This window comes from Chroicocephalus ridibundus, chromosome 8 (assembly GCF_963924245.1).
Source record: "Chroicocephalus ridibundus chromosome 8, bChrRid1.1, whole genome shotgun sequence".
Lineage (NCBI taxonomy): Eukaryota > Metazoa > Chordata > Aves > Charadriiformes > Laridae > Chroicocephalus > Chroicocephalus ridibundus.
Window position 1 is genome coordinate 29142968 of NC_086291.1, and position 13355 is coordinate 29156322.

General features: G+C 39.1%; 1 protein-coding gene across 1 annotated transcript in view; it reads left to right on the plus strand.

Moving 5' to 3' along the window:
* The window catches only part of HMCN1 (hemicentin 1), a 187557-nt gene that overhangs the window by 86187 nt on the left and 88015 nt on the right, over positions 1–13355 (plus strand). Inside the window, exons 23-33 of the mRNA XM_063343291.1 lie at positions 963–1090; positions 2229–2501; positions 3561–3656; positions 4062–4256; positions 5334–5464; positions 6137–6284; positions 6791–6917; positions 7918–8072; positions 10696–10974; positions 11590–11871; positions 12907–13015. Coding sequence (XP_063199361.1) covers positions 963–1090; positions 2229–2501; positions 3561–3656; positions 4062–4256; positions 5334–5464; positions 6137–6284; positions 6791–6917; positions 7918–8072; positions 10696–10974; positions 11590–11871; positions 12907–13015 — 1923 coding nt within the window. The remainder of the gene's footprint in view (positions 1–962; positions 1091–2228; positions 2502–3560; positions 3657–4061; positions 4257–5333; positions 5465–6136; positions 6285–6790; positions 6918–7917; positions 8073–10695; positions 10975–11589; positions 11872–12906; positions 13016–13355) is intronic.

Consider the following 13355-nt stretch of genomic DNA (forward strand, 5'->3'; position numbering starts at 1 on the left):
CTAATTAGTGGACAAAATAATGGAGATAAGTTACCCCAGCAATCATATCTTTTGGGGTTACTTAAAAAAAAAAAAGTTTGGCAAGATATGGGCAGCAAAGGAGGAATTATATCAGAGAGATTTGGGTGGCCCAGAGGAAATACACTACAATTTCCATTCATCTCTCCAGGCCATTGCAATCCCCAAATTCACCATTTATACCCATATAACAACACTGTCCTAATTAAAGCGTGCCAGAGAAAGGAAGACAGATGGTACTACTAATTCCCCACCAACTTTGCCTAAATTCTGTATATTAACCTTGAATGCTACACTTGAATTTCTTTTTGTCAGTTCTTAGCTGTCATTTTTAATTCCCTCCTCATTTTTTCCCTATTTCTATGGCTTTTGATTTCTACATAAGAAGAATTTGGCTGAGCTGGCCAAGGCTGTATCTTATAATGTTGCAAGCTTGTGACCAGTAAAAATCCATACTCTGTAGTTAATTATTGAGTGATGAATAGTGACAATTTCTATCAATATCAGAACTGGTGATTTTGAATCAGAATACTTTTCAGAGCCCCTTTTTCCATGTTTAGCTGTCATAACATCTTTTTTGCCAAGATGAAATAGTATCAAAAGTTGTTTAACTTTCTGACCATGCTGACCTGGGCTGAGCAAAGATTTGTGATGGGAGGTTGAAGAGCTACATTTCTCTACCTTGTGGGGTTTTTTTCTGTTTCTAGAAACCAGACAGATTTTAATATATTCTGTAAGTAGACGGAACCAAATTTTTTAATTTGGATCTTATATTGTAGATATTTGCTGCATGTTCTGAATGCAGTGGCTCAGTATGGCATGGCTCAGCATGTCCTGTAGGATGGTGTTATTTTAGCTTGTAGCGGTCCTTATCAATGTGTAAGTAGAGGTCATTTACTTTTCAATGCATGTTTATACGGTGTATCTACTTCTTATTTTTCCAGACATACTTTCCTGCCCTCGGGGTCAATGAAGATTAGTGAGACACAAATTTCAGATGGTGGAATGTATATCTGTGTAGCCACAAATATTGCTGGGAATGCAACTCAGTCAGTGAAGCTAAGTGTACACGGTAAGCTTTAACTTAAAGGACAATCTACAAGTTTCCACATGGAATTTAGCATCATGCAGAGCTTTTAAAACATTTTTCCCTATGTATGTTAAATGCTATAGACCTATATTCTTTCAGATCATATTATCTTCATCTACAGGTTGTTGTTATCAGATGAGGCTGATCAATAGTAATTGTGGGTGTATAAATAGTTCTGCTATGGTAGATGTAGAGTCTGGAAGTGTTGCTGCCGATGCCTGTTGACAGCACACGTCTTTGAAGTGGATCACATACCATGAATGTACCAAAGTGGAACTCTTGCCCCCTGCAGCTCTGAAACCTTCAGACTATGCTAATTCCATTGCAATGGCTATAACAGATTACTGTCTGATTCTGTGGGTAGAGACATCTGATATCAGTGCACATCTTTGTTTATCTGTAATTGTATATTACCAGAGAGTCTGGAAAAATGGCACTTGTTACTGTTTCAGACATTCTTTGTAAGTCCTTTATTGTCAATGATCCTTAGAAAGGAAAACAATGTGGCAAAAGAATTATGTTGGATTTGTATTATTCTTGGGGACCAGCAAAATCTTTTCCAGTCACATTTTATCTCCTTCTCCGAACTTGTGTTTGGAAGCATAGAAAGATCAGGAATTAGGGGAAGGAAATGAAAATGTCAAAAGGAAAATGTAGTTAACTTTATCATAGAAGCTTTTGAATTGTTGTGTGTTATGAATAGCCAGTACCCATAGCTACTCGGATGTGCTCAGTATAACAATATTACACTACTCATATGGAAGTCGTGCAGTAGAATTTGAAATGTAGCTTCTTCAAATAAATTAAGCAATCGGGTATTGTACGTCCTATCCTACATAGAGAACATGCAGGTCTGCTTCCTTAGTCATGGAATCACAGAATTGCCTAGGTTGGAAGGGACCTTTTCAGATCATCGAGTCCAACCATCAACCTAACCCTGACAAAAACTATCACTAAATCCTATCTTTAAGCTATATCTCTAGTCACCTGAGGGAATTTAGTTTCAGTGAATAAGGAAGGATGTTTTCTAAAATGACAAAGACAGAAAAGAATTTCCTTGAAGAATGATCTTGTACGTCATTTTCTTCACAATGCTGTGGACTAACCTTGTCTTCCTTAGTACCTCCAAAGATACAGCATGGGCCTCGAGTTTTGAAAGTCCAAGCTGGCCATAGAGTTGACATACCCTGCAGTGCCCAGGGGATCCCTCCCCCAGCGATCACTTGGTTCAAAGGCAGAAGTGCTGTGCCGATAGATGGTGGGCAGTTTATCCCTGGCCCGGATGGAGCTCTAAGCATCAGCAACGTCCAGCTTCCTGATGCCGGAATCTACAAGTGTGTTGCTAGTAACGTAGCAGGCAGCGATGCGTCAGAAATAACAGTACAAGTTCAAGGTATTTATATTAGGGCTGTAATCTCACCTCCTGCCCTGGCTATGTATCGTTTCATGCCAGTGTTGCCTGGTTTATGTTTTGGAGGACAATGTTCTTTGCTGTTGGCTGTTATGTAATGCAAAAATCCAGATCTGTTTTAGATGTTACATTCTGATGTTAATTAAGGAAAAATGGAATAGGAAAACTGAAAAGAAATAAGAAATATATTACTTTTTTTTTTTAAATACAAAAAGTCTTCAAGCTACTTATGATTTGGTTTTGTAGTAGGTAATTAAAATCAGATTCCAGTAGGGGAAACCTCTTTTTCAAATATTATCTCCGCGTGTTCGAATGTCTCACGTTTTCAGAGACTCTCTCTGAACCTCGGAGCCTGGTGTCACAGCTTTCAGTGGAATTGGAATTTTGCAATTGAGCTCTTCACTCAGTCAGTTAGCATGCTGTTGAAATGGTGACGGGGCAACAGTGGTCAGCATGCCAATTTAAATATGTGGTATAACTCCTCACTTGATGGGCTGACATACATCAATGTAGCATGACTGACTTAAGCTAAGTAGAAATTATTTGTTCTTTGTAATAATCTAAACGCACCATTTCAGTCTCTTTGGAGAGCTGAGAACCGCTTGTTACAAACAACAAAGAACTGCCAGAAACGTTACTTTATTATAAATAATATTCTTTGTATAGTCTCAGTCCATACACAAGTTTAAAATGAGATGCAAGAACAAAGGGTGGAGGTAGGACTAATATGTGGTATGAGAAAAGACAGTTTAAATAGTATTTTTCAGATTTTGCAGAAACAGTGTCTCTGCCCTCAAAACAAATATAGTTGGTTTTAGAGAGAACCAATTTCAGTAAAATTTGAAAGCCTCTTTGTACTGCTTACTGCCTAAATATTCCTGTGAAATCAAGACTGCTTTTATAGTACACTTCATCAGTGTAAAGAGGGTTATTGGAATCTGACCTTGTGTGAATGAGAGAGACTTAGAAGCATTATGTGTTGCCAAACTGTATTTCCGTGTTTGGAAGTAGAGAATTTTTTGGGATCTAATTTTCTTTCAGAGTCTCCTGTTATTGAGGATCTGGACCCCCCATACAATAGTCCCTTTCAAGAAAGAGTGGCAAATCAACGCATTGCATTCCCATGTCCAGCAAAAGGTGTGTGTCATTATTCCCACTTTTAGTGACAAAAGTATATTTTTCTGTTGACCACTGAGAATTACTAAGTTTCCATGTACTCTTTGGCATGGTAAAAATGTACAATATGCACAGTATTTTCCATACGTACTTTGTGTGGAAAAATTCAAACTAAGAGTGATTTAAATAACCACTGAGTGTGGAAATTCTGGGAAAAGTCATTGGTACCCAACAAGGACATTATAATGTTTAGGACTAAGATTTCTAATGTTAAAATCGTACTGTAACAGTCAGGGCTTCCTCTCATAGCCTCCCTGTGGATTGTCCTTGCCAGTAAGACTTCCAGCAAGCAATGGGAAGTGCTTGAATCTTTCTTATTCGGAGCTAAGCGAAGCATTTCTTGAAGTTTCACTTTTTGCTTATCAGGTATTCCAAAGCCTGTCATCAAATGGCTACGCAATGGAAGAGAGCTGTCAGGCAGTGAACCAGGGATTTCAATTCTGGAGGATGGGACACTGCTGATCATAGCTTCTGTTACACCTTCTGATAACGGAGAGTATATCTGTGTGGCAACCAATGAAGCTGGAAGCACAGAAAGAAAATACAACCTGAAAGTTCACGGTAAATAATAAATACAACTGTTGGGGAACTGTTTTTGAAGAACATCTTCTCTTTTATTGGTGGAAATTGCATGCCCCAAATCTGCCCATGTGCAGTTAAATGATAAAATCTAATCCTGAGTACTTGCATTTCTATTATTCTGATACTTTCCATACTTTTTCTGTTCTTTCTGTTCTCTGTGACTTTATGCACAAACCATCTTTGTTTTGCTCAAAGACCTAGGTGCGTCTCGTTGGTAGAGGGCTCTAATTATACTGGAAAATTTTAATGCAAATAACAAACGAAGACTTTTGTACTATAGAAATTAAAGATTGGGTGATAGATCTGCAATTCAAATATAAATATGAGAAGTTATTTATCAGAATGAACACAGAATAGGAGAATTCTTGCTCCTGATATTTGTTGAGATAGAAACTCTACAGGTGACCTTGAGATACGTTTTGATATTTTGATTCTTACAGAGTACTTTTATTACAGCCTTAATCGTTCCCCGTGATAGTTAATTCTGATTCCAAAGCATGTTTTATACCCTTATATTTATTTTTAGAAAAGCAGGAATTCCATCTTGTCCCAGCAGGCCTTATCGGTGGGGTTTGAACTTTCTAATCCACCGCATAAGGCCCTTCTCTTTGCATTCGTAGTGGGACAAATGATGGCAGATGTTCTTGGGGCTGACTGGAGCAGTGAAAAGGAAGGATGACTCTCTGGATTCTCCTTCCTTTATATGCTAAGCAAATAACACGGGATTTTAAGATTGAGATTAAATTTAAGATTAAATAAAATTAAATTTAAGATTACATTTTAAGATTATTCTCTTCAAATGTTGATGGTGGTTGTGTTTGAGTGAATTTCCCTGGGAGTCTCTTACTGGGCAAGAGATGACTCTGGTTTTTGCAAAAAGGAAGAAAGGACACAGGAATGTATGCCCAGAGGCAAAAGGCAAATTGGATGCATTGGGTAGGTAATGAAAAGGGTCTGAGAAATTTATATTACAGTGGTTCTTGACTTGGGGGGAAGGAAGAAGTGGGAAATCACTGAAATAAAAGGTTTAATACATGACCGCGAGCTTTCTTGTAGTTCCTCCTGAAATTAGAGATCAAGAAAAGGTGACAAATACATCTGTAGTTGTTCATCACCCTGTAAGTCTCTTCTGTGAAGTATCTGGTAACCCCTTCCCAGTCATCTCCTGGTATAAAGAAGATATCCAGGTATGTACAATTAACCTAATTGAAGTAACATAGCCATCATTAGTTTTGTGTTGACTTTTGAGTGCCTGGTATGAGGACTCATTTAAAGTAAATACATGTACATGCCTTCATGTATATTTAAACTGCACTAAGAACACCCACACAGAAAGCCAGCTAAATATGGCTAATCAATTAATTCAGCTGTTCAATAAGTCTAAAGTAAACTTTTTATTTTCAAGATTCCCCTAGGAATTAGCCTTAGCAGTCTCCCAGTATTGTAGATGCCAGAGTCTTTGCAGAGAGGACAAATAACGGTATTTTCTTCATTTTGTGGGTGGAGAAATAAGAACTCTTGGAGGTGACTTGAAATCCTCAGGATTATTGTTGAGTCCTGTTCTTCTACTTGTAGCTGATAAGTGATAGTTCAAGAGGAGGAGAGACACCTTTATGCACCTTTGAGACTGACCATTATTGATGGCTGAAGAAGCTCTCTGGTTTTCCCACTCCCTATTGTATGTTGAGCTACAAATCATATTGAATAGATTGCAGAAGTTGAGGAGATTAGTGCTATAACTGAAAGAGGAAACAGACTATCCTTAGACTAAAACTACCATTTTCTTATAAAAATCCAGCTGTGATACTTGGCTGATGTAACTTGGATCACGTAAGGCTAACGTCTTGGGTTCTTTTAAGGTTGTGGAAAGCAGTACGCTCCAGATTTTGCACAACGGGAAGATACTGAAGCTCCTTAAAGCTGCTACTGATGATGCTGGACAATATTCATGCAAAGCCATAAATGTAGCAGGAAGTGCTGAGAAGCTGTTTAACCTAGATATACTAGGTGAGTTCTGTATTTTGTATTTTTTTCGTTTGTGTGTTGGTTTTTTGTTTTGTTTTTTTAAGATAGTGATTTAAAAAACAGTTGACACTTAAGACATCATTAAATTTCTATTTATCATAAATGAATTCTTCCTCTCACTGCCCACTAAATATTGGTTGCTGAAGCACTTGTCATGGTTGCCTTTGAAGACTGAAAATTTGCCTTTCTTGTAGTAATAGAGACAAAATGCTGCTTTTCGTTTCTGGACTTTGGTCTGTGGTCGTTTTCTATTTTGGGTGTACAGCAGTCTAACACAGGAGTCTTCACGTACTGCTCACCAGCACAAGCGTGGAAGCGCTTGTCATGGTAGAAATGATGTTGTGATCTAGCAGAAGTCACTTTGCAGTGAATACTAAAGTTGTTTCAAGGGAACAGCATGACCCACTCACTACTGCATTTCTTCCAGTTTCGTAGCATACCTTCCTGGTTAAATACCAGCTTTTCCTATAATGTTTGTCTTTTTGAAGTTCCACCGAGTATAATTGGTGCTGGTACCCCTGGTGAAATTGCAGTCATCCTCAACCAGGAAATCAGTCTGGAATGTAGAGCCAAAGGCTTCCCTTTTCCCAACATTCACTGGTTCAAAGATGGCAAGTAAGTATATTATAGCTTTTGTGGTTTATTTCTAGCTTATTCCTCCCTTGGAATGTAGAGGAGGAAGGTGCGCTGTACCAGCAAGCCCAGTTTTTAGCTACTTAGTGTTAAGTTATTGACAGTGGATAAAACTTGTGTGGTGTGAAGTGGTAAGTTCTTTAATCAGAAGCTAGTATCCTGCTTTTCTTTGTGAACTGTCCCATTACTGACGCTGGCACTTGCAGAGCAGATTTACAGTATTTGAAGCCAGACAATGCTTGAACCAAGACAAATGTAACTATTTCTTTGAGTTTATTATATCTGGGTTATTTTAAACATGTCATTAGTTAAAATACGGTTGTTTTGCTGGCGTGATTTTTTCAATGATAGACAGTACCCATATCAAATATTTTCCTAGTTAGTGCCTTGTGCAATTCTGCATATATGTGTTAAAGGTTTAAAAGCATTTGTAGTCTACATGTTTCAATTCTTCATCTCATCTTTCAGGAAAGCATACCACGGGAAGAATTCTTGGTGGCTTAAGTATTAGCTGAAAAACAAAATGGGCTGTTTTTTTAAATAGTGTTGGTGTTTAACAATGTATTGCAGTATAGGCATTGGCTAGTACTCAAAGATATTCTGGTGTGACAATTCCTTATTCTTTGGTATTGGTATGTTTACACTTTCATCTAGTAAACGCAGACATTTTGTTATCATTTTGTCACGACCTAAGTAATTAGAAAAAGAAACTGAGATCACGAGTAGGACTCTGGCTCTGATGCTGGCATCCTGGATGACCTGAGTAAAGTGCTTTTGTGTTTTGGTTTCTTCTAAAACCCGTGAATAAAGTTAATTATAATAGTCTGTCACTTTATGATGACTCTTCAGATTAATCGTATTGCTCTACTGCTTAATGGTACAATTACTGCCATTAAAGGACCCCTCCTTGTTACCGTCAGTTTAAATTAATGTTGAATGGATGGGGTCAGAGTTCTGCGAAGCAAAATAATCTCTGTTCCAGGCCCTTGTTTTTGGGTGATCCCAATGTGGAGCTTCTGGACAAAGATCAAGTTCTACACGTAAAAAGTGCTCGAAGGATTGACAAAGGTCGTTATCAGTGCAGCGCCACCAACGCTGCTGGCAAACAAGTGAAGGAGGTCAAGCTGATCATCCATGGTAAGTTTATAGAATGCCTGATCCTAGGAAATCCTTTAACTTCACTCCTAAGATTTCTTTTTTGAATGGAGATGCTCAGGCAAATATAAGTTAAGGCTCTGATCTTGCAAAATTTGCGTATAAACATAATTTGATACTCATCTGTTGACAAAGTGATCTTTTTGAGCATTTCTGTGTGTCAAGTTAAGTATAAACGTAGTCTTTGCAAGCTTGGCCTTTAAGTGGCTTTTATGTGCTTTTTATTATTTTCTAATTGTTGAAAGCCAAAAATCTCAAAGGGCCTTCTCAAATTTTGCTATTAATTAGTTTCAACTGAATTGTTTTATCATCATGTGGCTTCATTGTTTTGATTTGTCTTAGGAAACAGAAAATTAATTAGAAGAATTTTATTTTAATACACTCATGGTCTTCTTTTCCTTAACCCAGTGCTAGGACCAAATTCAGCCAGGAATCAGTTATTTTTAAAATTAAAATTATAAAGTGAAGTGCAAACCCAGTAAGAATTAGACCAAAATAGTCTTTGGAAAAGAATGTTCCAGATGACCCTCAGGTAGCATGGTATGTCATCTTGCTTAAATTGTTGTAAATTGAGGTAATTTATAGCAAGAGAAGAAATGCTAGCATGAGATAACCACATTAACATTATTTTTGTGAAGTTTATAGCACACTGAGTATACTTTTTGCGTTTTTACAAGCAGTGGAGTCTTCGCAAAGACATGGAGAGCAGACAACTCCTGTGATTAGTCTAGATAAGTTTAACGTAAATTAGGAGATTATCAGTTGGCAGAAAAGGAGGGGAAAGATTGATGGAAGAAGGAAGAAGTGGCTTTTGAAGGAAGACTTCAAAGGAGACAAGAGGAAGAGTTTTTCAATTTGTAAGACAGGAATGTGTGAAAGCCCAGTCAGACCTGAAAACTGAGAGAGCCCAGTGCTAGCAGAAATTAGGGTGAATCAACTGCAGAAATCGAGAGGTCACATAATGCTCTCATGCCTGGAGCGTGAAGTGAAGGAATTTAAGTCTGTGAGCCCTTAAGCTGATGAGTCCTCATTTGCTATGGATTTGCTTCTGAAGATTGTGTGTCTTTTCTTCTGATAACTGTGAATTTAGAATACATTATTTCCATCATCTGGGTCATTTCTGAAGCATGGAGCAACCATGTGCACAGAAATACGCCTGTACACCAGTCATAGTGCAGCCTCTTTACATTGGGAACAAAGAAAATGCTCTGAGAACTTGCAGATGATTGTGGCTGTTGTGAGATTAGAGGAATAAAAAACCCCACACAAATAAAATCCTGGCAGATGAGTAGACCTTACTTCAGGTTCTTCAGAAGAAAAGGATGAATCTGTGGTAGTAGGATGGAATATCTCTTTAGTTTCTCATTAATCCTGGCTCGATAAACAGAAGCCCGTGGAGTAAGTGAGGAACCTAGATGCTAATTCTTGATAGTTCTTACTTTGTTTTAGCTGGTTAGCCCTACTTTTGGCTTTGATATTTTCCCAAAACACCGTGTTAAAACCGTTCCCTGTCTGTGGATGAAAGCATTTGCTGATGGAGAAATGCGTTCATCTTTGTGTTTCAGCGTATTATATAGATTTGTGTATTTTTGCATGCAAATTATTTAATTACGAAGATATTTCATCATGGTTTGATAATCTGCCATACCCATCTCGTAGGTGTACATCCATTCACTGACACTTTGCTTTACATTTCTGCAGTGGCATTTTAAATGAACACTAGTCAGTAGAAATCTAGGATGTACTGAGCATGTTTGGCAGCAAAGGAGTTAATGTGTCTGCCAGATGTGTCTGGTACTTTCAGCAGTCATAAATTTAGTTGTTGCCAATTGCGCTGTGTTTTTATTACTTCTACAGAGATTTACGAACTCTTTATATTGGCTGATTTACACGAGAGCTTGTTTGCTAGAAAAATCTGAGTACTGCTGCCTAGCGAGCAAGGGAAATGACTAAGGGCCAAAAGTTTCAAAATTAGGAGCCTAAAGCTAGACTGTTAAGCTCATATTTAGTCTCAAAGAAGGTGACTTCATCTTCAGCAGTTTTGAATACTGAACAGTTCCCACCCCAGTCGTAGAGGCTCCACGATATATTTGGTATTTTAAATAGCAGGTCGCTGTTCCTTGTTGGGATGATGCACCTCCCAAGGTACACAGGGGTTGCTCTTGCTTTACCCCTCAGAGAAAGGGAAGAGGCAGAGCCATGCCCAAATGCATTGCCAGACACATGGAGGCCCAGCTCTCCTAACTTGGCACGTGTTGGAGCCTAGAAGGTAAAATGTTTCCAGGTACCTCTAGTGGGACCACAATGCTTTGCAGTGGTCCTTGCTGTGGCACTTGTGACTTAGGTATGTGGTGGCCCTTTGATGTTAGATTCCATTTATGTTCTGTTCTCTTCATGCTTTCAACTGTCAGTGTGCCCCAGAGAATTGTATAGGCAACGTGTAACTCTGCTGGGAAAAAACAAGGACAAAAATCACCAGGAAGGGTTGGAAGTCTGATTAAGCTAAAATCTTTCATTCTTACAGCATTCTAATATTTAATCTATTTAAATCTACACAGACTTGTATACTAAGGCTCTAATGCTGATGTCTTGTCTTTCGCAATAGTCCCTCCTAGTATTAAAGGGGGAAATACTACCACAGAGGTATCAGCGCTTCTTAACAATCTTATAAATTTGGAATGCGAAACCAAGGGGATCCCTGTTCCTACCATAACCTGGTACAAAGATGGACGACCGATTATTTCCAGCCCCCAAGCTCTGTATGTGGACAGAGGGCAATTCCTGCAGATACCTCGGGCCCAGGTATCGGATTCTGCAAGGTACGCTTGCCGCGTGACCAGTGCTGCTGGAGCTGCTGAGAAGATATATGACGTGGATGTCTATGGTAAGCGAGAGTTTATTGAACTTGGTTATTTGCCAGGTTACAGAAAGTGCATTTTGAAAGCTTTTCTGCCTTTGTAATGTAAGCAGCCTTTGCAGGCCTGTCAAGAGTGAAGAGCAGTCAATGGTCATGTTTAAAGATGGGCCTGCATTAGCAGGGCCACGTAAAGGGAGCTTTACACTGTGCTTTGTGTGACTCTCAAAAAGCTCTTGACTTCACAGGCCTTGATACCGTGCTTTCATGAAGTATCAAAACTATTTCTTCTCCATGTATCCTTTTTCTTTCTCACACATGCATGGTGAACAACACTTACCTGAAATAGCCACTCGGGGTGGGATCTTTTGTGTAGTGTTTTAAGACCTTCAGATTTAGTACTTCCATCTCAAAGCCCTGCAGATGCTCTATTTTATACAACTGGTCAATACTGAACTACATCCTTTCAGTGCTCTCTTTCCCTTTTGTCTTGGCTTGCCCCAGCAGCAAATTCTCACATGAAATTGTGCGTGACATAGTGGCATGTAGAGCCAAAGTGGGTGGGGAGGAACTAACCCATTTGCTGTTAATACATTTTCTAGCTACAGAATGAATCACTTGCAATGTATTTTTTCCTTTCTGCAGTTCCTCCAGTAATCGAGGGCGATGCTGACACAGCCCAGAACAGGCAGGTGGTTGCTGGCAATTCACTCACATTAGAGTGTAAAGCTGCTGGCAACCCTCCACCTCTCCTTACCTGGTTAAAAGACGGTGTGCCTGTGAAAGCAAGCGACAACCTCCGTGTTGTAGCTGGTGGGAAGAAGCTGGAGATTTTGAATGCTGTTGAGGGTGACCGGGGCCAGTATTTGTGTGTGGCCACAAGCATAGCCGGAGAACAAGAAATCAAATATGAAGTAGAAATCTTAGGTGTGTGAGCAACAGATTCTCATAAACCTAATAAAGGATGTTTTTATTTTTGTTGGTATCATTATATGAAATATCAGTCAAGTTGCATATCAAGTTAAACCCAGGCACTGCACACTTTTGCTGTCCAGGGTTACAGGACAGCTCGAAGACTGTTACTTTCAGGTTAGTTCTTGAAGAGTTTTTGTGCACATGGTAGGTAAATTTTATTCTCAGTAACCTTTAAAATTCTTCTAACTTGCCTTCATAGAAGGAAATTGTAGATATGAAAGGTATGGATTAAAAACATTACTGAGTAGTTGCCTCTGGGGGGAGGACATCTGTCTCTGAATTTGAGTTGTGTTGTGCAAATTTTGAACCTTTTCTTGAAAATGTTTTTTTTTTTCTTCTTTTTCCATTGAAACCTTTACCACAGTCTGCATCTCAGCAGTCCTTTCTGAATGTCTCTAGGTAAATGACTTGTACAAATGTTAATCACATTCTTCTCCCAAGGAAAGGTTTATTTAAGAACTTTAAAGGCTTGATTCTTGAAGAACATTGCCTACTATTGCGTGCAGACATAGAGCATTTGTTCTCCCATTCCAGGTATATCTCACTAGTCTTGCTAGTCGGTGAAGGAGCTGGGAGGGAGGTGTATGGCCAAGTTTCCTCCTCAGCTCGCCCCCTCCTGTGAGAGGATGAGACAGGGTGAAGAGGACCTGGAGGAGGGTCCTCTGCGCCTTTGTTTTCTTCTGCTGCTGACAAAGGGTGCTAAAGTCGTCCCCCCCACCACCATTCACAAGGTTGTTCAGACAGAATCTGGAAAAAACAAACAAACAAGAAAGAATAAAAAAGAGTGAGAAGAATGGTTTGAAGCCACAAAATGTCATTGGGTAGATGTTTGCCTTCAAAAAGGAACAGTGATGAACAGCAAATCTGTATGTGTTTGAAAGTGAGACAGACGTCAAGATTTTATTTTTTTAACATTACTATTTGAGATAGACTTCTATGGCATTTCTAATGCTTAAATGTTTCTGTTGATGGATTTTTCTCTTACAGTCCCACCATTTGTGGAAGGTGGGGATGAGCTCTTGGACTACATTGTGATTCTACATAGCCCACTGGAGTTGGATTGTTCCGCAACAGGGACACCCTCACCAACTATCGTGTAAGGGGATTGGTGTGACAGTAGAAAAAAAATATCTGATGGTTGATAGGTGAGCTTGGAGGTAGTCTTTGTGAACTGCCCATGTTATTTAGTGATAGTTAATGTGTGGAGGACAGACTTCTGACTCCACTGAAGACAGCATCAGGCACACACATGGCAGGATCAGGATTTTGTTTTAAAGTGGTTTGGTGTATTGTTCCAATATGCATGTCCTGGAAATTAGGGTAAATAACAAGAGCTGACAACGCTCATTCCCTTGCTAGTGCAACTGTGCACTTTTAATCTGCCACCAATGATTGCTTTTGCTTTGGATATTTCTGTCTACCTCTGGTGGCATCTG